The 24,818-nt window shown below is 49.0% G+C and overlaps 1 protein-coding gene across 1 annotated transcript in view; it reads left to right on the top strand.

Annotated features, from left to right (window-relative positions):
* Positions 1 to 24,818, top strand: part of rxfp2l (relaxin family peptide receptor 2, like) — a 139,037-nt gene that overhangs the window by 7,254 nt on the left and 106,965 nt on the right. The window contains exon 5 of the mRNA XM_070883953.1: positions 10,261 to 10,332. Within this exon, the coding sequence (XP_070740054.1) occupies positions 10,261 to 10,332 (72 nt within the window). The remainder of the gene's footprint in view (positions 1 to 10,260; positions 10,333 to 24,818) is intronic.

Here is a 24,818-nt window from a genome sequence, read left to right on the forward strand (position 1 = left end):
AGGGCCAGCTCCCAGAAGATCTATGCTCTGCACTCAGTGTCTCCCATTGTAGGGGAGGGAAATACTGTGCTGACACAATACTTCCATTGCTGCAGCAGATTAAAGGGACTGGCAGACAACAAAAGTGATCCCAATGTGGAGGAACAAACTAGATTTTGAGCTTTGCTACAATAAATCTTTATGGGGAGGGGACGATAGCAGCTGAAGTTTGCAAAAGAGAGAAAACCTGTTGACCTCACCATTAATGTCATATGACTTCCGACGACAGACACTCCAAAGACGTATCTCCCATATAGACATTGGCCCAGATTTTGATAGAGTGGGGCACCTCGCTGCGTGCGCCATTAGACTTTTCCCCCCTCACCTTCCAGTTGGAAAATGTTTTCCCCTGGAAGTTGTTGAAAGTGCAAGCTAATAATGGCACGGCAAGGGCAACGGGGCATCTGGGACTTCAGTGAACAACAGGAGTAATGTTCTATCTCCTCCACCAATGAGATTTAAGGATTGAGAAAGAATCAGAGGAACACCAGAGAACGAGAGTGAATTCGAGCAGGTGAATTAGAGTTGGATCTGGTACAGAAAGAGAAAAAAAGAGCGGGAAAGAAAGATTGGATTAAGAGAGTGGAAAAAGAGGCAGAAAGGAAAAGTTAAAAAGTTTAACATTTAAAATTTGCCATTTTTTAAAACTAACAACAGTTTTCTACATGCAGTCTAATTCGCCTATCTTGGGCAGAATGTGATAAAGTGACATGTATGAAAGACATAAGTGAGTGTTGTTGTACTTGGCATTAAAAGATGGCAGAAAGGAGGTTTGAGATTAGAGTCAAATCAGGTATGGAAAGAGAAATAAAGAGAGCGAACAAAAAATTGGATTAAGATAGAGATTAAAAATGAAAAATGTTAAAGTTTAAAAATCTCGATCAACAATTTAGTACCTGTAGGAATGAGACTCCTCAGTTTAAATTGTTCCCTTTCTGGGCCGGAAATTCTGAGTGGAATTGCAGGAATCTCCTCATTAAAAAGGTTAAGGTACTATGTTAAGTACTAGCCCTAACTTTCTGCAGCGAGTTTAATAGACAATTAATGTGCAAATACAACAACTTTGTGAAACTCACAGGGAAATTGAGGGCGAACTGCCATTTTCATGAGGCTAACAATGGAGCGCCACAAATCAACCAGCAACTTGTGGAGATTCGCAATTCATGGGGTGTCTCTTCCTTGCTTGGGAATAAAGAAATGGCAGAAACGTGAAATAAATATTTATCAGTCTTCACAGTAGAAGAAACACAAAGCATATCAAAAATGGCAGGGAACCAAGGGTCTAATTAGGGTGAGGAACTTAACGCAATTAATATAAGTAGAGAAAAAGTACCGGAGAAACTAATGGGACTAAAAGCTGACAAATCCGGCCTACATCCTAGGGTTCTAAACGAGGTGGCTGCAGAGATAGTGAATGTGTTGGTTTTGATCTTCCAAAATTCCCTAGATTTGACACCGGTCCCAGCGGATTGGAAGGTAGCAAATGTAACACCGTTATTCAAGAAAGGAGGGAGAGAGAAAACAGAGAACTTACAGGCCAGTTAGCCTGACATCAATCATTGGGAAAGTACTGGGATCCATTTTTAAGGAAATGGTATCAGGGCACTTCGAAAATCATAACATGATTAGGCAGAGTCAACATGGCTTTATGAAGGGGAAATCACATTTAACAAATTTATTAGAGTTTCTTGAGGATGTAACTAGCAGGGTAGATAAAGGGGAACCAGTAGGTGTAGTATATTTGGATTTCCAAAAGGCATTTGATAAGATGCCACATAAAAGGTGTGCGACAGAAGATGGGAATCAAGATCAGGGAGGGACATCGACTGCTCCAGATTGGAGGCAACTACGCTGTTGCTCTTGGTTAACCTGGGCAATATCAGATCAGTAACAATCCAACAGAACGCTATGATGCTCTACCCGATCCCTGACCTTTGACGGTACCCAGCAAGCTAGGTGAGCATCCGTTCAGGCCTCCCCAGCGGTGACCAGGCGTTCGGGCCCCCGGCGGTGTCCACATCTCTCCCCGGTGGCGACCAGAACCCCTCCAGTGGCAGCAGCTGTGCCTCTCGACGAGGGTGTTTGGGCCTCCTCCTCTGCCACGACGGTGGCTGGCCTTTCCCCTCCTTCAGTGACATCTGGGCCTCTACTTCCCCACAGTACTCCAGGTGTGGTATGACCAGGGCTTTGTACAGATGCAGAGGGCTGGCAGCACCCATGGAACAATACCAAAGGAAGTAATTTACTATTAACTTTCATTTTAAACTGTTAAACAACTTGGGAAACTTTTAAAACTTCGGGAGAAACATTTAAACAATGTGGAGGAACTTCCAAGAATTATTTTCTTTAAAACATTTTTCCAAAGGAACTGAATACTGTACCCCAATCTAACTAGAAAATAGTTTGGTGTGTTTTATTAGCATAATTTTTAGTAATTTGAAACCGGGTTACTCACGACAACGCCCGGCAAGCAGGTGAGCCTCCGACTAGGTAACCAGGACATCTCACCCCCACCTCAAGCGGCGGGCCTACATCCCTCCAGCGGCGATCAGGTCTCTCCTCGTCGACGGCTGGACCTCTCCTGGCCTCTTCTACTGGTGAGCATCATGGCTATGACTCTTCCACCCTCCCACTCCTTGCTGACCTCCCACTTGGAACTCCAGCGGACAACTGACCTTCCTAATGCCTGCCCCCAACCAAGCCTTCAAGGGCGCTACTCGGCACCAAGCTTTGCAGCCAACGCCTCGCCATAGGCAATTAGGCTCATACAGCAGTGTCTGGTCTCCAGTCGTCTTGGACCTCCTTGCCACTGGACCAAGACCTTGCTCAGCTAAGCCCGTGTGGTGGCCGGTGTGCAACGGCAAACCCACGTTAAAAGAACTCATGCACAGGCATCTTCCACTCCGTTAACATGAAGTTCGGGATCTGGAACATCAGGACCCTCATGGATAACCTCAACAGCGACAGGCCGGAACTCTGCACCGCCATAGTTACATGGGAACTTGGATGCTTTGACATTGACATTGCCGTCCTAAGCGAGACCCAGTGGGCAGGGGAAGGCCAGCTCAAGGAACACCTTTTTCTAGAAAGGGAAACCAGAGGAAGAATGCCGCCTTCACGGAGTCAGCTTTGCCATCAAAAACGAGCTGGTCGACCGCCACAAAGACTCCACCTGCGGGGTTAACGAATGCCTCATGACACTTCGACTCACCCTATCCCGGAACCAATGCGCCACAGTCATCAGTGCGTACATCCCAACACTTGAAGTAACAGATGAGACAAAAGAGGGTTTTTACTTCAACCTCAAATTCCCTATCCCGCGTCCCCAGGAGCGACAAACTGATCCTCCTAAGTGACTTCAACGCCAGGGTCAGCAAAGACACAACCCTCAGGAGAGGCGTGATTGGCAGAGACGGGGTAGGGAACCCTACTCCTGACAAAATGTGTAGAACATGAACTTCTCATCACCAATACCTTGTTCCGCCAGAGGGACAAATACAAGGCATCGTGGCAACACCCTCGTTCCAAACACTAGCACCTGCTCGACTATGATCGTCCGAGCCAGGAATCGCAAGGATGTGCGCATCACCCACGCCATGACAGGAGCTGACGACTGCTGGACGGACCACCGCCTAATCCGATCCATCATCGACATCAACATAGCTCCAAAGCGGAGGGGACAGCAGAAGCAATGCCGCAAAAAGTCAATGCCGGGGCACTTAAAGACGCAACTAAGAGAGCCCTATAAAGCCAGTGCCTCACAGCTAACCTGGTGTGCCTTGATGACCCTGAGATGCAGAATGCCCACAGCGTTTGGTCTGCCTTCCAGGCCTCCATAACCAGTGCCTGCGAAGAGACACTTGGTCACTCAACCAGGAAACACCAGGATTGGTTTGATGAGAATGATCAGGAGATCCAAGAACTAATAGATTACAAGTGCAGAGCATTTCTGAGCCTTAAGCAACAACCCAACTCGGGAGCAGCAAAGCCACATTACAGGCAGCTCAAGGCTGAGGTCCAACAAAAAACCTGGGACCTAAAGAACAGGTGGTGGATGGAGAAAGCACAGGAGATACAACAACTGGCTGACAGCCATGATGTGCGAGGATTCTTCATCGGTGTCAAGGCCACCTATGGTCCAAACTCCCAAGGCCCCACCCCACTGCTGGCCAAGAACGGGGAAACACTCATCAAGGACACTGAGGCAGTCAGGGCCCGCTGGAAGGAGCACTTTGAAGATCTCCTCAATCGAGACTCTGCCTTTGACTCAAGTGTGCTCGACTCCATCCCGCAGCATGCGACCCGCCACCACCTCGGTGAAACCTCAAAATTGCACGAGTAGGAAAAGCCATAAAACAGCTCAAGAACAACAAGGCTACGGGAGCGGATGGAATCCCTGCTGAGGTGCTAAAGTATGGTGGAGAGGCGCTGTTGGTGTGGATACATGACCTCATCTCTCTCATGTGGAGGGAGAAGAGCATGCTGGGAGATCTGAGATGTAGTGATCGTGACCATCTATAAAAAAAGGGGACAAGTCCGACTGCGGCATCTACAGAGGAGTCTCTCTGCTATCAGCCACTGGGAACCACCTTCTCCCTGTGGCTGAGGAGCTCCTCCCGGAGTCACAGTGCAGATTTCGTCCCCTACGGGGCACAGCGGACATGATCTTTGCAGCGCGACAGCTGCAGGAAAAATGCAGGGAGCAGTGCCAGCCCTTATACATGGCCGCCTTCAACCTTACAAAGGCCTTTGACACTGTCAACCGCAAGGGTCTATGGAGCGTCGTCCTCCGTTTCAGTTGCCCCCAAAAATTCGTCAACATCCTTCACCTGCTTTACGATGACATGCAGGCCATGATCCTTACCAACAGATCCATTACAGACCCAATCCATGTCCGGACTGGGGTTAAATAGGGCTGCGTCATCGCTCCAACCCTGTTCTCAATCTTCCTCGCTGCCATGCTCCACCTCAGTCAACAAGCTCCCTGCTGGAGTGGAACAAAACTACAGAACCAGTGAGAAGCTGTTTAACCTTCATCGCCTCCAGGCCAGTTCCAAGACCACCCCAACTTCTGTCGTCTAGCTACAGTACGCGGATGACGCCTGCGTCTGCGCACATTGAGAGGCTGAACTCCAGGATATAAGTCAACGTATTTACTGAGGCATACGAAAGCATGGGCCTTACGTTAAATATCCGTAAGACAAAGGTCCTCACCAACCTGTCCTCGCTGCACAGCATTGCCCCCCAGTCATCAAGATCCACAGTGCGGCCCTGGACAACGTGGACCATTTCCCATACCTCTGGAGCCTCATAGCAACAAAAGCAGTCATTGAAGAGGAGATTCACACCGCCTCCAGTGCGCCAGTGCAGCCTTCAGCTGCCTGAGGAAAAGAGTGTTTGACGACGAGGCCCTCAAATCTACAGGGCTGTAGTAATACCCACCCTCCTGTATGGCTCAGAGACATGGATCATGTGCAGTAGACACCTCAAGTCGCTGGAGAAATACCATCAACGATGCCTCCGCAAGATCCTACAAATCCCCTGGGAGGACAGACGCACCAACATTAGCGTCCTCATCCCGGCCAACATCCCCAGCATTGACCACACTTGATCAGCTCCGCCACATTGTCTGTATGCTAGACACGAGACTCCCAAAGCAAGCGCTCTACTCTGAACTCCTCCATGGCAAATGAGCCAAGGATGGACAGCGGAAACGTTACAAGGACACCCTCAAAGCATCCCCACCTAGGAGTCCCTGGCCAAAGACTGTCCTGAGTGGAAGAAGTGCATCCGGGAGGCCGCTGAGCGCCTCGAGTCTCATCGCCGAGTGTATGCAGAAAATAATCGCAAGTAGCGGAAGGAACACGCGGCAAACCTGTCTCACCCTTCCTTACCCTCAATGACTATCTGTCCCATCTGTGGCAGGGACTGTGGCTCTCATATTGGACAGTTCAGCCTCTTAAGGACTCATTCTAAGAGTGGAAGCAAGTCTTCCTCGATTCCGAGGGACTGCCTATGATGATGATGACATAAAAGGTTATTACACAAGATAAGGGCTCATGAAATTGGAGGTAATGTATAAGCACAGATAGAGGATTGGTGAATGGGCATAAAATAGAGAGTCGAGATAAAGAGATCTTTTTTAGGTTAGCAGGCTGTAACTAGTGGGGTATCGCAAGGATCAGTGCTGGGGCCTCAGCTATTTATAATCTATATTAATTACTTAGATGAAGGGACCGAGTGTAATGTATCCAAGTTTGCTGCTGATATGTCATTGTGGAGCAGGTGGAGGATGGCAACAAACTTTCGGGGGTAGCCGAAATGGAGGAGGACGTTCCATAGGTCCCTCACAGTTAACAGTGTCAAAGGCCTTTGTAAGGTCAAAGAAGGCCATGTACAAGGGTTGGTGCTGTTCCCTGCATTCCTCTTGCAGTTGTCGCGCCATAAAGATCATGTCCGTTGTGCCCCGTAGTGGACAAAATCCGCAGCAAACTTGGATACATTACACTCGGTCCCTTCATCTAAGTAATTAATATAGATTATAAATAGCTGAGGCCCCAGCACTGATCCTTGCGATACCCCACTAGTTACAGCCTGCTAACCTAAAAAAGATCTCTTTATCTCGACTCTCTATTTTATGCCCATTCACCAATCCTCTATCTATGCTTATACATTACCTCCAATTTATACATTATACATTACCTCAGCCACAGTGAGAAGACGGCTGAGGAGGATTCGAGCAATGACTTTCCCAGTGCCTGACAATAGGGAGATTTTCCTGTAGTTGTCGCAGTCGGACTTGTCCCCTTTTTTAAAGATGGTCACGATTACTGCATCTCTGAGACCTCCCGACATGCTCGCCTCCTTCCAGATGAAAGAGATGAAGTCATGCATTCGTGCCAATAGTGCCTCTCCACCCATACTTTAGTGCCTCAGTGGGGATTCCATCCGCTCCCGATGCCTTGTTGTTCTTGAGCTGACGGATGGCCTTTTCTACCTCGTGTAGGACTGGGGGTTTGCTGAGACGGTGGCAGGTAGCATGCTGTGGGATGCCCCCTGCTCCACGATGACATGCAAGCCGTGACCCTGACCAATGGATCCACCACAGACCCAATCAATGTCCGGGCCAGGGTCCAGCAGGGCTGCGTCATTGCGCCAACGCTCTTCTCTATCTTCCTCGCTGCAATGCTCCACCTCACACTCAACAAGCTCCTCGTTGGAGTGGAACTAAACTATCAAACCAGTGGGAACCTGTTCAACCTTCATCGCCTCCAGGCCAGATCCAAGACCGTCCCATCCTCTGTCGTCGAACTACACATCTCATCCTCTGTCGTCATCTGTGTACATTCAGAGGCTGAGCTCCAAGTCATCGTCAACATCCTCACTGAGGCGTGTGAAAGCATGGGCCTTACACTAAACATCTGTAAGACAAAGGTCCTCCACCAACCTGACCCCCCCAGTCATTAAGATCCACGGCACGGCCCTGGACAATGTGGACCACTTTCCATCCTTCGGGAGCCTATTATCAGCAAGGGAAGACATCGACGATGAGGTTCAACACTGCCTCCAGTGTGCCAATGCAGCCTTCAGCTGCCTGAGGAAGAGAGTGTTCGAAGATCAGGCCCTCAAATCTGGCACCAAGCTTATGGTCTATAGGTCTGTAGTGATACCCACCTTCCTGTATGGCTCAGAAACGTGGACCAGATACAGCAGACCCCTCAAATTGCTGGAGAAATGCCACCAGCGATGCCTCCGCGAGGTTCTGCAAATCCCCATGGAGGACAGAAGCACCAACGTCAGTGTTCTCAATCAGGCCAACATCCCCAGCATCGAAGCACTGATCACACTCGACCAGCTCCATTGGATGGGCCATATTGTTCACATGCCCAACACGAGACTCTCAAAACAAGCGCTCTACTCTGAACTTCTACATGGCAAGTGAGCCCCAGGTGGATAGAGGAAACATTTCAAGGACACCCTCAAAGCCTCCTTGATAAAGTGCAATATCCCCACCAACACCTGGGAGTCCCTGGCCAATGACTGCCCTAAGTGGAGGAAGAGCATCCGGGAGGGCGCTGAGCACCTTGAGTCTCGTCGCCGAGAGCATGCAGAAAACAAGCACAGGCAGCAGAAGGAGCATGTGGCAAACCAGACTCCCCACCCACACTTTCCTCCAACAACTGTCCCACCTGCGACAGAGACTGTAATTCCCATATTGGACTGTTCAGTCACTTGAGAACTCACTTCTGGAGTGGAAGTGGGTCTTCCTCGATTTCGAGGGACTGCCTATGATGATGATATAAAGCTAGGTGGGGCAGTAAGCTCTGAGGAGAATCTGCAAAGGAATATAGATAAACTAAGTGAGTGGACAGTAAGGTGGCAGCTGAAGTACACTGTAGGGAATTGTGAGGTTATTCATTTTGGAAGGAAGAATAGAAAAACAGAATATTTTTTAAATGGTGAGACACTTTTAAATGATGGTGTTCAGAGAAATTTGGTTGTCCTCTTGCAAGAAATGCAGAAAGCTAGCATGCAGGGACAGCAAGCAATAGGAAGGCAAATGGCATGTTGGCCTTTATTGCAAGGGGGGTTGGAGTATAAGAGTAAAGCAATCTTGCCACAATTGTACAGGGCCTTGGTGAGACCATACCTGGAATACTGTGTACAGTTTTGATCTCCTTATCTAAGGAAAGATATACTTGCCTTGGAGGCAGTCCAACGAAGGTTCACTAGATTGATTTTTGGGATAATAGGGCTGTCTTATGATGAGAGATTTTGTAGAATGGGCCTATATTCTGAGGTTTAGAAGAATGAGAGGTGATCGCATTGAAACATACACGATTCTGAAGGGGTTTGACAGGGTAAATCCTGAGTGGTTGTTTCCTCTCTCTGTTACATCCCAAACTTTTTCAGTTCTGACGAAAGGTCATAGGGCCCGAGTTTGGTTGACTTACTGCTGGCTGCTGCTGAGTTTTCTCGGCGATCTCGATCTTTTCTGGGTGCTCTCCCCTTCAAGCGAGTTTGGTCAGGTCCTCACGCCAGAGAAGACCGCTGGGGAGCATGCGCTGGCGTGCAACGCCCAGAAGAGTCCTCCCACCCGTTGCATTCCCAGTTTTGTCTGGGCGGTCCTCCACTCCAGCAGAAGAAGAGACTGCCGCATGGAGGCAGGTCTTACCTGAATGGTAAGTATGAAGACCTGCAAGAAAAGATTAGTGTACTTCTTTTCTTTATTTCTTTTGCAGGGATCTTGGTTGATGGGGTCCCCTGAATGATTTCGAGTAGTTTTTTTTAATGTTTTGAAAATGTGTTTTTTTTCCCGTTTTTCCCCCCTCCCTGGGCCCGACTCTATCCTTGGTGTTTCTTTGTCGAGGATCGCATTTGCCATCCAGAATCTGACCTGCCGCCCAGAATTGCCGTATAACGCCCATTTTTTCCACCGGTCGGTTTTTCCCACATTTTTTCACCAAACTTCCATCCAAAGTACCTTCCTTTTGACGGTACTTGGATGGAATTTAGGTTTGACCAAACTCGGGCCCACAGACCTGAAACATTAACTCTGTTTCTCTCCACAGATGCTGTCTGACCTGCTGAGATTTCCAGCATTTTCTGTTTTTATTTCGGATTCCAGCATCTGCAATATTTTGCTTTTGTAGGAGGTTGTTTCCCCTGGCTCATTGAAACATATAAGATTCTGAGGGGGATTGACAGGGTAGGTGCTGAGAGGTTGTTTCCTCTGGCTGGAGTGCCTTGAACTCGGGGGCACAGTCTCGGGATAAGGGGTCGGCCATTTAAGACTGAGATGTGGAGGAATTTCTTCATTCTGAGGGTTGTGAATCTTTGGAACTCTATCCCAGAAGGCTGAGATAAAGAGCTGAATTTCGCAGGATGGGCCACTGCATCCATTGCAGTGGCCAGAACACGACAACAATGGTAGGTGCAACCCGTTTCCGGCAGGGGTTTTGGCCCCATTAAATACTATGGAGAGAGAACAAGGGAATTGGATTAGAATATGTAGTACCAATGTTGAGTTAGCACCAGCATGGCATGATAAGCTAAATGCCTTCTCCTCTGTTGAAACTTCTACGATTATGAACATGCGTGACCCAGTGAGACTTGAAGAAATGGGAATATTGACTCGAGATAAGAACTCTGATGTTATGTGTCTTGTCATATAAAGTCAAAATTGCTTTTATATCTTTTTGTATCTCTGCCTCAATCTAGGAATCTAGGTTGTAACAGTATCACAAGTCTCACAGATGACCTGTTCATTAGATACCAGCAACTGGATACATTGTGAGTATTTCTATAGTATCAAAAGAACAAATGAATTCGCCATTGAACACTTAAAAGATCAGTACAGTTTGATTGCCATGTTCAAGCTGATTGCTAACTTAATGTCGGCCAGATATAGGGCTCAATTTACCCCAGTGATTTGCACTGCATTTTTGGCGCCCCGCCGCTTTTTTTGGCCTAAGTTTAAAAAATACAAGTTTCCTCAATCAGTGTGCACCAACGTAACTCAGTTAGTTATGATTTGTTTAGGTTCGTTTTTTTGAGTCATAGGCAAGGTTTTTTTCTGGCCATTTAGGCAAGTTTTGCCAGCACCAATTTACTCCAATTCTTCATAAGTTGGCGTATATGGCCTCTGTAGAAAAACCTTCTGGTGAGTTAAGAAAATTGGCACAGGTAAGTAAATCAGCGCAGCAGATGCCCGGACAGCAGCAGGAGAGATAAGAGAGAGATAAGAGAGAGATAAGAGAGAGGGGGGGAAGCCTTTCGGGCATAGTTAGGTGCGGGAACCGGGAAGGAGGAGGCCGTTCGGCCTGGGATAGGTGCGGGATCGGGAGGCTATTTTTCCTGGAAGAGGAGCAGGGACTGAGATGGAGGAGGCCGTTCAGCCTGGGATAGGTGTGGGGACCGGAAGGGAGGCCATTCTGCCAGGGATAGGTGCGGGGACCGGCATCGTGAGACCATTTGGCCTGGGATAGGTGCGGGAACCAAGAGGGAGGAGGCTGTTTGGCCTGGGATAGGTGCGGGGCCGGGACCGGGAGGTTATTTGGCCTGGGATAGGTGCAGGAACTGGGATCGAGGAGGCTATTCGGCCAAGGATAGATGCGGGGACCGGGAGGGAGGCCATTCGGCCTGGGATAGGAGGGGGGACCGGGAGGGAGGCCATTCGGCCTGGGATAGGAGCGGGGACTGGGAGGGAAGAGGCCATTCGGCCTGGGATAGGAGCGGGGACTAGGACTGGCATCTGGAGGGGAGGGGGACTTTAATAATTTAATGGAGGTAAGTTGCTGTAATGTGCTTGGTAAGTTGCTGTGAGCTGGCTGTATGTTTCGCTTTCCAGTCTCAGCCCACATTGTTTCCCTGGTTACTGTGGCAACCCAATCTTTTTGGTGCAGATCTTGGGCTCCACCCTTCAAAACTAAATGACAGGCTAGGTGGCGCCAAAATGAAGAAATCAAATGGGGAAACTTGGTTGATTTTTTTTTTTGGTGTACTTGGACCCCAAAAACATAGGCGTAACTCCAAATACGCCAAAAAACAGCTTTGGGGAAAACTGAACCCACAGTTTGGGCAAATCTAACGCAATGGTTGTCTCAGTTGAAAGAGGTAAAGGGCAAATCTGCATCAAACAGATATAATCCTGAAATGGTATTCTGGAATATGGTATTGGTATTGGTCAATCTTTTGGGGAGATATTTGTACTCTTATGTTTCTCAGTTCCCCTCTCCCTCAGAGAAACATCCACAGATGAACTGATTCCTCTGAGCTACTCCCTCTTCATCTTATTAGTGTCTCTCGCTTGATCTCATGCTAAAAAACTGCAGATTATAGATTGCACATGAGTAGCTGTCTTGTGTAGAACTCCTCCTCCACCGCATTTGAGTGCCATCATAACAGTGAAGTATGTGCAACACACTCAATTCATGCTGGCATTGTGTAGGAAGTGGGACTGGCAAATCTACATAAATTTTACATAAGTGCTGCACTGTCAGAGGTGCTGTCTTTCGGATGAGACGTTAAACTGACGTTAAACCGAGATTCCGTCTGCCCTCTCAGGTGGACGTAAAAGATCCCATGGCACTATTTTGAAGAAGAGCAGAGTTATTCCCGGTGTCCTGACCAATATTTATCCCTCAATCAACATCACTAAAACAGATTATCTGGTTATTATCACATTGCTGTTTGTGGGAGCGTGCTGTGTGCAAATTGTCTGTCCACCTTGCAACAGTGAATACACTTAAAAGTATTTAATTGACTGTAAAGCATTTTGGGACATCCTGAGGTCATGAAAAGCGCTCTATAAATGCAAGTCTTTGGGGCAGAATTTGGTCGCTACCCATTTCTCGGTGGCCCCCTGGCGGCACCAACCTTTTTGCCGCCCACTGCCGCCGGGTCCCGTTGGGAGCCACTTTCGGCTCCGTGATGTGGGCGTCAGCGTCGGCAGCAGTCGCCGGGCAGGAACGGGAGTGAACGGCCGGCGTCATCATTGTGCGGCAGTTGGAGGCCTCTCCACTCGGGGATCTTCGGAGGGCCTCCAATGCGCATGCGCAAGACTTCGCAATTTCTTTTGTAGTTTATGTCTTCCAACATGTCATCATTTTGGGGCCATTTGAGGCTGATTGCTGTACTGCGCATGCGCATAAAGGCACACCACTTTATTCCAACTGTGAGTGTGAGAGGGGAGAGGAGAGAGTTGGAGGTTGTAGAGTGGGCAGTCGGAGAAATTGAGACACACAAACTGTTGAGCAACCTTCGTTTCATCATTGACGATGAGTGGCCAGAAATCAGCAATGAAGACTGGCAAAACCAGGCCCAGAGCTCCATGGTTTAATGAGCAGGAATTGGAGGAGCCAGTAATGGAGGTGGAGCACAGGTACAAAGACCTCACCCGGGATGGTCATGGCAAGCCTCCACCACCCTGAGCCACGAAGAAGAGGAGAGAGAGGAGGAAGAAGGGCCCGTCTTTGAGCCCCTTGAGCTCCAGGAGCAGGAACAGGATGACCGCATCCTCCTGCCATGTGAGCCAGGTGTCAGCAGAACCTTGGCATCAGCCAGCGAGTTCCTGGGTTTGGAATAGACTCCACACGGGCAAGCTCAACCAAGCGCGGAGGCCGTGGCGCGAAGGCAAGCAAGGCGCCAGAACCCACCAGCAACGAGCATCCACCTGAGGATTCACCACAGCTCGCTGCAATTCTGGAGATGGTCCAGCTATCACAGACAAGCGTGCAGATAGGTCGCGCTTTGCTCCAGACCATGATTGAGATAGCTGCCAGCATGGCCACCTTCACCCAGCAGCGTGATGACAAGATGGACCGGCTCATCACTGTATTGGAGTGCACAACCGAGACCGTTGAGGCGATGAGGCAAGAGATGGCTTCTGGACACGCAGTTCAAGCCCCTGATCCCTGCACTCTCGAGGCAGACCGGTCCGGAGGAGCAGGTGATCCCGACGCCTTCGGTCAAGCCCCCGCCGCCCCCCCGCCTTCTCACCAAGACTCACATCTGCAGACACCCTGCTGCTCTCCTCCACAACCTCGTCAATCAGAGGCAGTGAGGCACAGGGGAGCGGGATGCCATGGTGTAGGCGGGGTGAGGATGCGGAGCTTGGGCATCGCTTCAAGGTGGGGAAGAAAGGTGGCGGTGCCGGGTAGAGGGGTAGGTGTTGGCGGTGGAAATGTTTGTAAATGTAATAATGTTATGTAACCTTTGTTATTGTGCACTTGTAAATACATTCACATGTGGTGCCTTGTGAGAAACACACATCTGTCCCTCAGGTCATCTGCTTTATAAGGAATATCTTCCCATCCACATATGACTGGGTAAGGTCATCAGGCCATCGCAACATGCTTTATGTGCCATGAGGGTTATTCGATGTGTCAGATTAATTATATCTCTCAGAATAGACTTATGTCCATAACCACAACAAGGCACGCTGAGTACTGGTCTTTTGTGATGAATCACAACAGATTTTATGAAGTAGTTTCTGTTGTGTGTGGAGAAAGAGTCAGACTGAACACTGAGCTCAAAGTAAAGTGTGACCTTAATCTTTTGTTGCAGGTCTCCAGAGTGCCTCCCCAACCTGTGAAGCACTCTTAAATACCTGTGCTCCCAAGGGATTATGAGATCATTTGCGACTCCGGGGAATGAGCCCTCTGGTGGCTGTACAGAGTATATACAAGTCCAGATAGATAACAACATTCCCCCGCAAAGTCAATAGTGTAACTATTTACAATGTGAGTCGATCTGGGGCCCTTGCCTTGGTTGATCGTCTCAGTGTAAAGGCTGGTGTTGTTGTGTCATTTGTTGGGCCCTCGCTGGGCTGCTGTGCAGCTGACCTTGCTGGGCTGCCTGGTGTGTTGGGCCCTGCAGAGCTGCTGTGGTTGATGGATTCTGCTTCGTGGTCAACCGTGATGTCAGTTGCCACTGGTGTGTGTGTTGGGGGATCAAAAAAACTAGTGTCCAAGGTGGGTTGCTCAGGGTAGTCCGTGAATCTGAGTTTGATTTGGTCCAAGTGTTTCCGGTGAATGAGTCCATTTGAAAGTTTGACCCGAAACACCCTGCTCCCCTCTTTATCCACTAATGTGCCGGGAAGCCACTTGGGATCTTGCCCATAATTTAATACAAATACAGGATCATTGACTTCAATCTCGCATGACACATTTGCGCTATCATGGTATGCACTTTGTTGAAGCCGCCTGCTCTCTACCTGTTCATGTAGATCAGGGTGAACTAACGAGAGCCTTGTCTTAAGTGCTCTTTTCATGAGCAGTTCAGCAGGTGGGTTCCCAGTGAGTGAGTGTGGTCTCATATGATAGCTAAACAAGACTCGGGATAGGCGAGTCTGCAGTGAGCCTTCAGTTACCCTCTTCAAGCCTTGCTTGATGGTTTGCAATGCTCTCTCTGCCTGACCATTGGACGCTGGTTTAAACGGGGCAGAAGTTTGATCCCTTTATGGATCATAAATTCTTTGAACTCAGCACTGGCAAAACATGGCCCGTTGTCGCTCATCAGGACATCGGGTAAGCCATGTGTGGCAAACATGGCCCGCAGGCTTTCAGTAGTGGCAGCGGACGTGCTAGTCGACATTATCTCACATTCAATCCACTTGGAGTACGCGGTCTACAACCACAAGGAACATTTTACCGAAGAACGGGCCTGCATAGTCGACGTGTACCCTAGACCATAGTTTGGAGGGCCAAGACCATAAACGTAGCAGTGCCTCCCTGGGTGCATTGCTTAACTGCGAGCATGTATTACATCTGTGAACGCAGGACTCTAAGTCCGCATCGATGCCGGGCCACCACACATGGGATCTGGCTATCGCTTTCATCATGACGATGCCTGGGTGGGTACTGTGGAGGTCATTGATGAAGGTGTCTCTGCCCTTGGGGACCCCTACTCGATTGCCCCACAAAAGGCAGTCTGCCTATAAAGACATTTCATCTTTGCGCCGCCGGAACGGCTTTATCTCTTCCTGCATTTCCACTGGGACACTGGATCAGCTCCCGTGAACTAGAGATAATAAGGGGTCCTGGGTTGTCCAGGTTTTGATCTGCTGGGCAGTGACGGGTGATTGCTCACTCTCAAATGCTTCCATAACCATGGGTAGATTTGTGGGCTGCGCCATTTGCACCCCCGTGGTGGGCAATGGCAGTTTACTGAGAGCATCGGCGCAGTTTTCTGTGCCTGGCCTGTGGCGGATGACGTAGTTGTCTGTGGATAACGTGAGCGCCCATCTCTGGATGCGGGCCAATACATTGGTATTTATCCCTTTGCTCTCAGAAAACAGGGATATAAGTGGCTTATGGTCAGTTTCCAATTCGAATTTTAGCCCAAACAGGTATTGATGCATTTTCTTTACCCCATAGACACACACTAACGCTTCTTTTTCAATCATGCTGTAGGCTCTCTCGACCTTAGACAGACCCCTAGACGCATAAGCAACCGGTTGCAGTTTCCCAAAATCATTAGCTTGTTACAATACATACCCGACGCCATATGACGACGCATCACATGCTAGTACCAAACGCTTACATGGATCATACAAGACAAGCAATTTGTTTGAGCATAACAATTTTCTCGCTTTTACAAAGGCATTTTCTTGGCTTTTGCTCCAAACCCATTCATCCCCTTTTTGTAGTAAGACATGTAATGGTTCCAGCAGGGTGCTAAGACCTGGTAAGAAGTTACCAAAAGTAGTTCAAGAGTCCCAGGAACGACCGCAGCTCCGTCACGTTCTGTGGCCTCGGTGCGTTCTCGATTGCTTCCGTCTTCGCATTGGTGGGCCTGATGCCGTCCGCCGCAATCCTCCTTCCTAAGAACTCCACTTCAGGCGCCAGGAAAATGCACTTCAAGCCTTTTAACCTGAGCCCCACGCGGTTGTGTCGACTAAGAACCTCCTCCAGGGGTTCTGCAGATGCTCGACTGTGTTCCGACCTGTGACCAAGATGTCGTCCTGGAAGACCACGGTGTGCAGGACCGACTTCAGTAAACTTTCCATGTTTCTCTGGAATATCACCGCCGCTGATCGGATTCCTTCAAATCCGCAATGTCCTGCAAGGCGTTTTAACTCGGCGACATAACTCGCCACTTCCTGGCCTTCAGATCTTTTGTAGGTGTAGAACTGGTACCTCGCCATCAGAACGCTTTCCTTCGGGTTCGAATGCTCTCAGACCAGTGTGCACAAATCGTCGTACGATTTCTCCGTGGGTTTCGCTGGAGTGAGCAGATTCTTCATGAGGCCATACGTTGGTGCCCCACAGAATGAGGAGGATCGCTCTATGTTTGGCAGCGCTCTCTTCCCCATCGAGCTCGTTGGCCACGAAGTATTGGTCGCGTCACTCCACAAAAGTTTCCCAATCGTCTCCCTCCGAGAATTTCTCCAGGATGCCCACTGTTCTCTGCAACTTTGGGTTCGCTATCCCATCCTCGTCGCCAGTTGTTGTGTATGGAGAAAGAGTCAGACTGAACACTGAGTTCAAAGTAAAGTGTGACATCAGTCTTTTATTGCAGGTCTCCAGAGTGCCTCCCCAACCTGTGAAGCACTCTGAAATACCTGTGCTCCCAAGGGATTATGAGATACCTTGGGACTCCAGGGAATGAGCCCTCTGGTGGCTGTACAGAGTATATACAAGTCCAGATACATAACAGTTCCCTCGCAGTACAAAGAAAAACACATTAACAAGTCGATAGTGACAGTCTAGTCGTTGAAACCTCAGTTATGCCACTGAGTCACTGCGGCACTTGTCTCTTGCTGTGTTCTATTGACCGTAGTCCTTCCTCAGTTTGCTCTGTAATCGCGCTGCCCCTAAAGTCAAATAACTGTAACTTTATGCCCTTTTCCTCCCATACAAATGTTGTCAGAGTCTGCAGCTGTCTCAGGCTTACAATAGATCATTCTAACCCTAACCCTCTCACTCTCTATGTTATATGTAGTGCTTCCCTGAGAACTTCTTGAAGTACTGTGTCACAGAATTAATTATTCAGCTTGGATGGACAAAATGTGTCTTTTCGCTTATTCATAATTATTTTGCCTTCGCCATTGGGCTTCTCAATGAAGGTCTTTCAGCAAGGTCAAAGAAAAAAGTTTCCATCAGCCTAGACACATTTCAGTCGCTTTTATCACATCCAAATTAAACATGACCAACAGCAAAAAGTAAAGCAAGATCCACCTAACTTTTTTCCAGCAGTCCCACTCCTGATAGTCCAGCATCTGCACCATGACCGCGATGTACAGCATTTCAGCACTCGGAGCCCTTCTCCCTGCCCCCCGACTCACGGCCAGCTCAAACCTGCTTTTTGTGAGTGGTCCTTCTGGCGGGCGGCAGATCGATCTGAGGCCAGCAGCCCTGACCAAAATGGCTGATTTGCAGCACCCGGCATGGGCGGGCGGCATGACATCACTCCGGCGGATCCCTCTGCCACCAATCTCGTGCCGGGCGGAACCTGGACGGCGGTTCCGGAGGAATCGCCCAGAAAACATACATTTCCAGCGGCTCCTCGGTGGCTGCGGGCGCAACCTGCACCAAATTTGGCCCCTTTCTTTCTTTATAAATTACCCAATTTGCAAGCTACCTCTGAGTACACAGTTTAAGCATACAGGGGCAATATAAGACTGCAAGACTGAAATATGCAAAAAGATATCTCCCATTGCAACACTTTGGGATTATATGTCTATTCAGATGTATATACCATATTTTTCCCCATTCCCCTCAAAAATCTATCTCAGTCTTGAAATCTCCAATTGTTCCAGTATCCGCAGCCTTTGGGGAGCAAGAGTTCCAGATTTCCATTTCTGTGTGAAGAAGTGCTTCCTGATTTTGTTCCTGAATGATGTCCTTGCACCATTCAATGCATTTGTGCCTCCCGTTAGCGCCCCGGTGGCCGGGGGGTGGAGGGGGAGTTTGCCGAGGCACAAAGGTGTTACCGACCGGGTGTGGGGCTGGCATTTTGCTGCGACACTACGGTTTTACACCCTGATCCCCTGAGCCCGGAGATCGTGACGTAATCGCCGCACACATCACCCCGTTAGTGCCCTGGCCCCGAAATTGAGTTTCACCCATTGCAGCAGCACCAGGCAAAAACACCGGCAACTGCAAGAGTCACGGATCGGGCTACCGGGGCGATAGATCAAGTCGAGGTGGCCGATGGAAATTAAAAGAAAAACTTACCTTGTTCATGGTGCTGCTCATTTTCTTCGATCGCTCATTCCGGCACTCGCGCATCACCCCCACTCTATGGTGGTTCAGGCAGGTCCCTTTTTAATTTGCCGAGCCTGCAGCGTGGGCCCTTCCCTTTAAGGGAGGGAAGCCCCGTTTGCACTTTAAGAAGGAAGTGGTGTGCTTTATTTAGCACTCCACTTCCTTCCGGGGGCGGTAACCCAAATGTTTTGAGAGGAGCGAAACTTTAGCGCCTGCCATTAAGTTTGATGCCTCCCAACTGTTCCAGCCCCAAATGGGGTGATAAAGAATTTCACCCCCTATGTATGCCCCTTGTTCTTGATTCCCCCACCAGATGAAATATCAACCCATCAAATACTTTTAACATTTTAATCACCTCTAGCAGATTACCCTCTATACTCAAGGATATACAAGCCAAGCTTATGTATCCAATATGTATAATTTAATCTTTCAAGTCCCGGTATCATTTTGATGAATGCGTGCAACACCCACTCCAAGGCCAATATATCCTTCGCGAGGTGCGGTACCCAAAACTGAACACAGTGCTCCAGATGAAGTCTGACCAAGGTTCTATACAACTGAAGCATAACTTCCTCCCCTTTGTATTCTAGCTCACTTGAGATAACAGCCAACCTTCCATTAGCCTTTTTGATTGCTTTTTGTACTCGTTCACAAGCTTTTAATGATTTATGTACTTGGACTCCAAATTTATCTTTCTTGGGTCCAAAGTGGATGGCCTCCCACATGCTCACAATTAATTCCATTTACCAAAGTTTTGCCCATTCACTTAATCTGTCTATGTATCTATGTAATTTCCTGCTCCCATCTGCATTACACACTTGCCCCTCCTAACTGGTCTGTATCTGCATTTAATATCAGAACATCAGAACATAAGAATTAGAGGCAAGAGTAGACCATTCGGCCCCTTGAGCCTGCTCCACCATTCAATAAGATCATGTCTGATCTTCTACCTCAACTCGACTTTTCTGCAGTGTCTCGATATGCCTTGATTCCCTGAATATTCAAAAATCTATCAATCTCTGTCTTGAATATACTGAAAGACTGAGCCTCCACAGCCCTCTGGGGTAGCGAATTCCAAAGATTCACCACCCTCTGAATGAAGAAGTTTCGCCTCATCTCAATTGTTGGCCGACTCTGAAGTCGGCCCGATAATGGCGGCCACAGATTCGGCCGGATCGCCAACAGGCAGTCCGGCACCCTCTCTTTGGTGCCCGACTGCTGGCCAGGCCGAAGTCCTCCCTGGTGGCTCAGTGGGCACCACTAAAGTGGCTGCAGGGCTCGCAGCAGCCTCCCCTTTAACTGAAGGGGAGGGACGTCGCTACGCGTCAGCGCGGCACGTCCTCGTCATGCTGATGTCATCAACGCAACGCTGATGACACTTTCCACCCTGCTCCTGACCCACTTCCATCACACAGCCGCCCGAAACACCGCCGCAACGAAATCTCACACGAAAAGGATTCGGGCAGCGAATAATCATTTAATTCAAATTCAATGCTCCGTTTGGGGCGAAGGGAAATTACGCATCCAAGGTATTTGTTTAATTTCTCTACCATTTCCTTATTCCCATTATAATTTTCCTGTCTTGGCCTGTAAGGGACCCACATTTACTTTTGCTAATCTTTTCCTTTATACATACCGATAGAAGCTTTTACCGTCTGTTTTTATGTCTCTCGCTGGTTTGCTCTCATATATTCTATTTTCCCTTTCTTTATCTGTCATGTATCTTACATTATTATATATAACTGTATCCTAACATGCTATACATGACTGTAATAAGATATGACCTGTAACCACCAGCATACCTTACCACCAGGGGTGCACTTGCAAGAGACAGGTCTTTAAGGACAGGTCTCAGGCAAGTGCAGCATTCCAGAGCTGTGAAATAAAGGTGCAGGTCCAGAGTGACCTTGACTTCACTACATGCCTCGTGTGAATCTGTACTGAGGGGACAGGACTTTACAGTGGCGACGGGTTACGGGATTACAGAATCCACAGAATGGCGAACAACGGATCAGATGACAAGTACAATGCGGGAGACAATTGGGAGGACTTTATAGAAAGGCTCCAGAAAAGCTTTGTAACCAAAGACTGGTTAGGTGACGATAAGGCAGACAAGAGAAGAGCCCATCTCTTGACCAGCTGTGGCTCGAAAAAATACGCTTTAATGAAGGATCTGTTGGCACCCGAGAAACCAGCAAGCAAGTCGCTTGAAGAATTGAGCACTCTGGTAAGAGACCACCTGAAGCCAGCGAGCAGCCTCCACATGGCCAGACACAGGTTCTACAACTACAGACGCTGTGTGGGCCAGAGCATACCCGACTTCGTGGCGCAACTTCGGAGGTTGGCTAGTTTATGTGAGTTCTCCGATGAACTGAGGAGAGAAATGCTGAGAGACTTTTTCATTGAAAGAATAGGCCACGCAGGCATATTCCGAAAGCTCATAGACCAAGAACCTGACCTTAGAGGCAGCAGCACTGGTTGCACAGACATTCTTGGTATGGGAAGAAGAAACGAGGTTGATTTACAATGCAGATACGACAACTAACGAAATATTGGAACAAGAAGTTCACAGCACTAAACAAGTTGCTACCCCCACACACAGACAAAACCGGGAGAACAGGTTCTCGACAGCAAGTAGAAGCCATCAAGGGCCTCAGGAATGGCTGTTCACACCTCATCAACCCACAATGCGAGCAATCAACTACAAACTGAGAGAAGCTCAAGAGAGATCAGCCAGACGCAGCTCATTCTTTGGAAACTCTTTGAACAATGGAACAGGTCAGTGCTGGAGGTGTGGGGGTGGGCACTCGGCAAGGGGATGTCAATTTCAGCAGGCTGTTTGCAGAAATTGTGAATATACAGGGCATTTGGCCCGCATGTGCAAAAAAACAACAGCTCAGCTGGTATACGAATCGGATGGGTCGGAAAGCTGACCAGAAGATGGTGGGGACAGTACCCGGGACACCGGTGTACAGCGGGTCAACACGATCAATGGCCGCTGCTCCTACAACAGGACGCCTCCTATAATGATGAGGGTCCTACTCAACGGGATATCTGTCAACATGGAGCAGGATACGGGAGTGAGTCAATCTCTCATGGGCGCTCAACAATTTGAACAACTGTGGCCGCATAAAAGAGACAGACCAAAACTCACAAGGGTCGACACCAAACTATAAGGACCTATACCAAAGAAATCGTACCAGTCCTCGGCAGCGCCATGCTCTCTGTCACACACAAAGGGACAGTGAACCGACTTCCCCTGTGGATTGTCCCTGGAGATCCCCCAGCACTGCTGGGGAGAAGCTGGCTGGCAAAACTAAACTGGAAATGGGATGATGTCCATGCCATGTCATTAGAGGAACAGTTATAAAGTGATTTGAACATCTCTTTCAGCCAGGTGTGGGCACTTTCAAAGGGGCCAAAGTCAAAATCTACATCACCCAGGATGCTAGACCAGTCCATCACAAGGCCAGAGCTGTACCCTATGTGATGAGGGAAAAGATTGAACATGAACTAGACAGGCTTCTGCGGGAAGGCATTATATCACCTGTGGAATTTAGCGACTGGGGAAGTCCCATCGTCCCAGTCATGAAGCCTGATGGATCTGTACGAATCTGTGGGGACTACAAATCTGCCATAAACAGAGTCTCCCTACAGCACCAGTACCTGCTGCCCAGAGCGGAAGACTTATTTGCCACATTGGCTGCAGGTAAACTTTTCTCAAAATTAGACCTCACATCTGCGTATATGACGCAAGAATTGACCGAGGAATCCATACTACTCACCACCATCAACACACATCGAGGCCTTTTCATGTACAATCGATGCCCATTCGGCATCAGGTCGGCAGCTGCCATATTCCAGCGCAACATGGAGAGTCTGCTCAAGTCCATCCCGCGGACGGTTGTATTTCAAGACAACATACTTATCACGGGCAGGGACACCGACTCCCATCTCCGTAATTTGGAGGAAGTACTAAAGTGGTTGGATTGGGTAGGCCTACGAGTCAAGAAATCCAAGTGCCTGTTTCTCGCACCCGAGGTTGAATTTTTGGGCAGAAGGATTGCCGCTGATGGAATCCGCCCAACAGAGTCCAAAACAGAAGCAATTCGCTTGGCACCCAGGCCCCGGAATGTCTCAGAACTGCATGCCTTTCTCAATTACTTTGGGAACTTTATGCAGAACTTAAGCACGCTGCTGGAACCTCTCCACGTGCTACTCAGGAAGGGGTGCGATTGGTTTTGGGGGGACACCCAGGAACGCACCTTCAATAAGGCACGCAACCTTCTGAGTTCCAACAGTGTTTTGACTTTCTTTGGCCCAGGTAAAAAGCTAGTTCTCACATGCGATGAGTCAGCGTATGGGGTCGGGTGTGTTTTGCAACATGTCAATATTGCGGGCAAATTACAACCCATAGCTTATGTCTCCAGGTCACTTTCGCGGGCGGAGCGCAGGTACGAAATGGTAGAGAAGGAGGCGCTCGCGTGCGTGTACGGTGTCAAAAAGATGCACCAATACCTTTTCGGGGCCAAGTTCGCGTTAGAAACCGACCACAAGCCCCTCATGTCCCTCCTATCCAAGAGCAAGGCAATAAACGCCAACGCCTCGGCGCGAATTCAACGGTGGGCACTCATGCTGGCGCCCTACGACTATACCATAAGGCACAGACCAGGCACAGACAACTGTGCCGACGTGCTCAGCAGGCTACCCCTGGCGACCACGGAAGGGTCTGACGAACAGGACTGTGAGATAGTCATGCCTTTGAGTCCACAGGTTCGCCCATGACGGCTCGCCAAATCAGAGCCTGGACGGCCAGCGACCCCACGTTATCCTTAGTAAAAAGATGTGTCCTAACCGGTGATTGGGCAGAGGCTCGCGATGCCTGCCCCGAGGAATTAAAACCCTTTCACAGGCGCATGCATGAGCTATCACTACAAGCAGACTGCCTGATGTGGGGCAGCCGAGTAGTCATGCCTCTGCGAGGCAGAGAGGCATTTGTCTGGGAGCTCCACCGCGAGCACCGGGGATCGTTCTCATGAAGGCCATAGCCAGATCCCACGTCTGGTGGCCTGGTATTGACGCGGACCTGGAGCTCTGCGTCCGAAGGTGCACCATTTGTGCCCAACTCAGCAAAGCCCCCAGGGAGGCTCCACTAAGCCCCTGGCCCTGGCCTACCAAACCGTGGTCGCGGGTGCACATAGACTATGTGGGCTCATTCATGGGCAAAATGTTCCTCGTAGTTGTCGATGCATTTTCAAAGTGAATCAAATGCACCATTTTAAACTCGAGCACAACCTCCACCACTGTGGAGAGCCACGCAACCATGTTTGCAACGCACGGATTCCCTGACATATTGGCCAGTGACAATGGTCCATGCTTCACCACCGCAGAATTCTAAGACTTTATAATTGACCACGGCATAAATCACGTCAAGACGGCACCGTTCAAGCCGGCCTCCAACGGCCAGGCGGAGAGAGCAGTACAAATCATTAAACAAGGCATGTTTAAAATCCAAGGTCCCACTCTGCAGGGTCACCTGTCGTAACTGCTGCTGGCATAAAGATCTCATCCGCACTCATTGACTGGGATCCCCCCTGCACAACTGTTGATGAAAAGGATTTTAAAAACAAGGCTCTCATTAATCCTCCCAGACATGCACGAAGTCGTTGAGGCAAAGCACCGTAAGCTGATTGAGTACCATGACCGAAATTTGAGGGGGAGATGGAATGAAATAGGGGACAAAGTGTTTGTACTAAACTATGGCAGGGGTCCCAAATGGCTTGCAGGGACAGTAACGGGCAAGGAAGGAAACAGGCTACTGGTAGTACAAATGGACAATGGCAAAACCTGCCGGAGGCATGTCGACCAAGTCAAAAGCAGATTTACCAACAACACTGCGGAACCAGAGGCAGACTACAATGTGGAACTCGCACCACACCTGGTGGACAGACAGTGGGAACAACCTGAGGAAAAGGCAATCCCAACAGACAGCCCAGGCGAGTCAACAACAATCACACCAATCGAAACAGACAGCCCAGGCGAGATACCAGCAACCACACCCAAAGAAAA

This window comes from Pristiophorus japonicus, chromosome 6 (genome assembly GCF_044704955.1).
Source record: "Pristiophorus japonicus isolate sPriJap1 chromosome 6, sPriJap1.hap1, whole genome shotgun sequence".
NCBI classification, from domain to species: Eukaryota; Metazoa; Chordata; class Chondrichthyes; family Pristiophoridae; genus Pristiophorus; species Pristiophorus japonicus.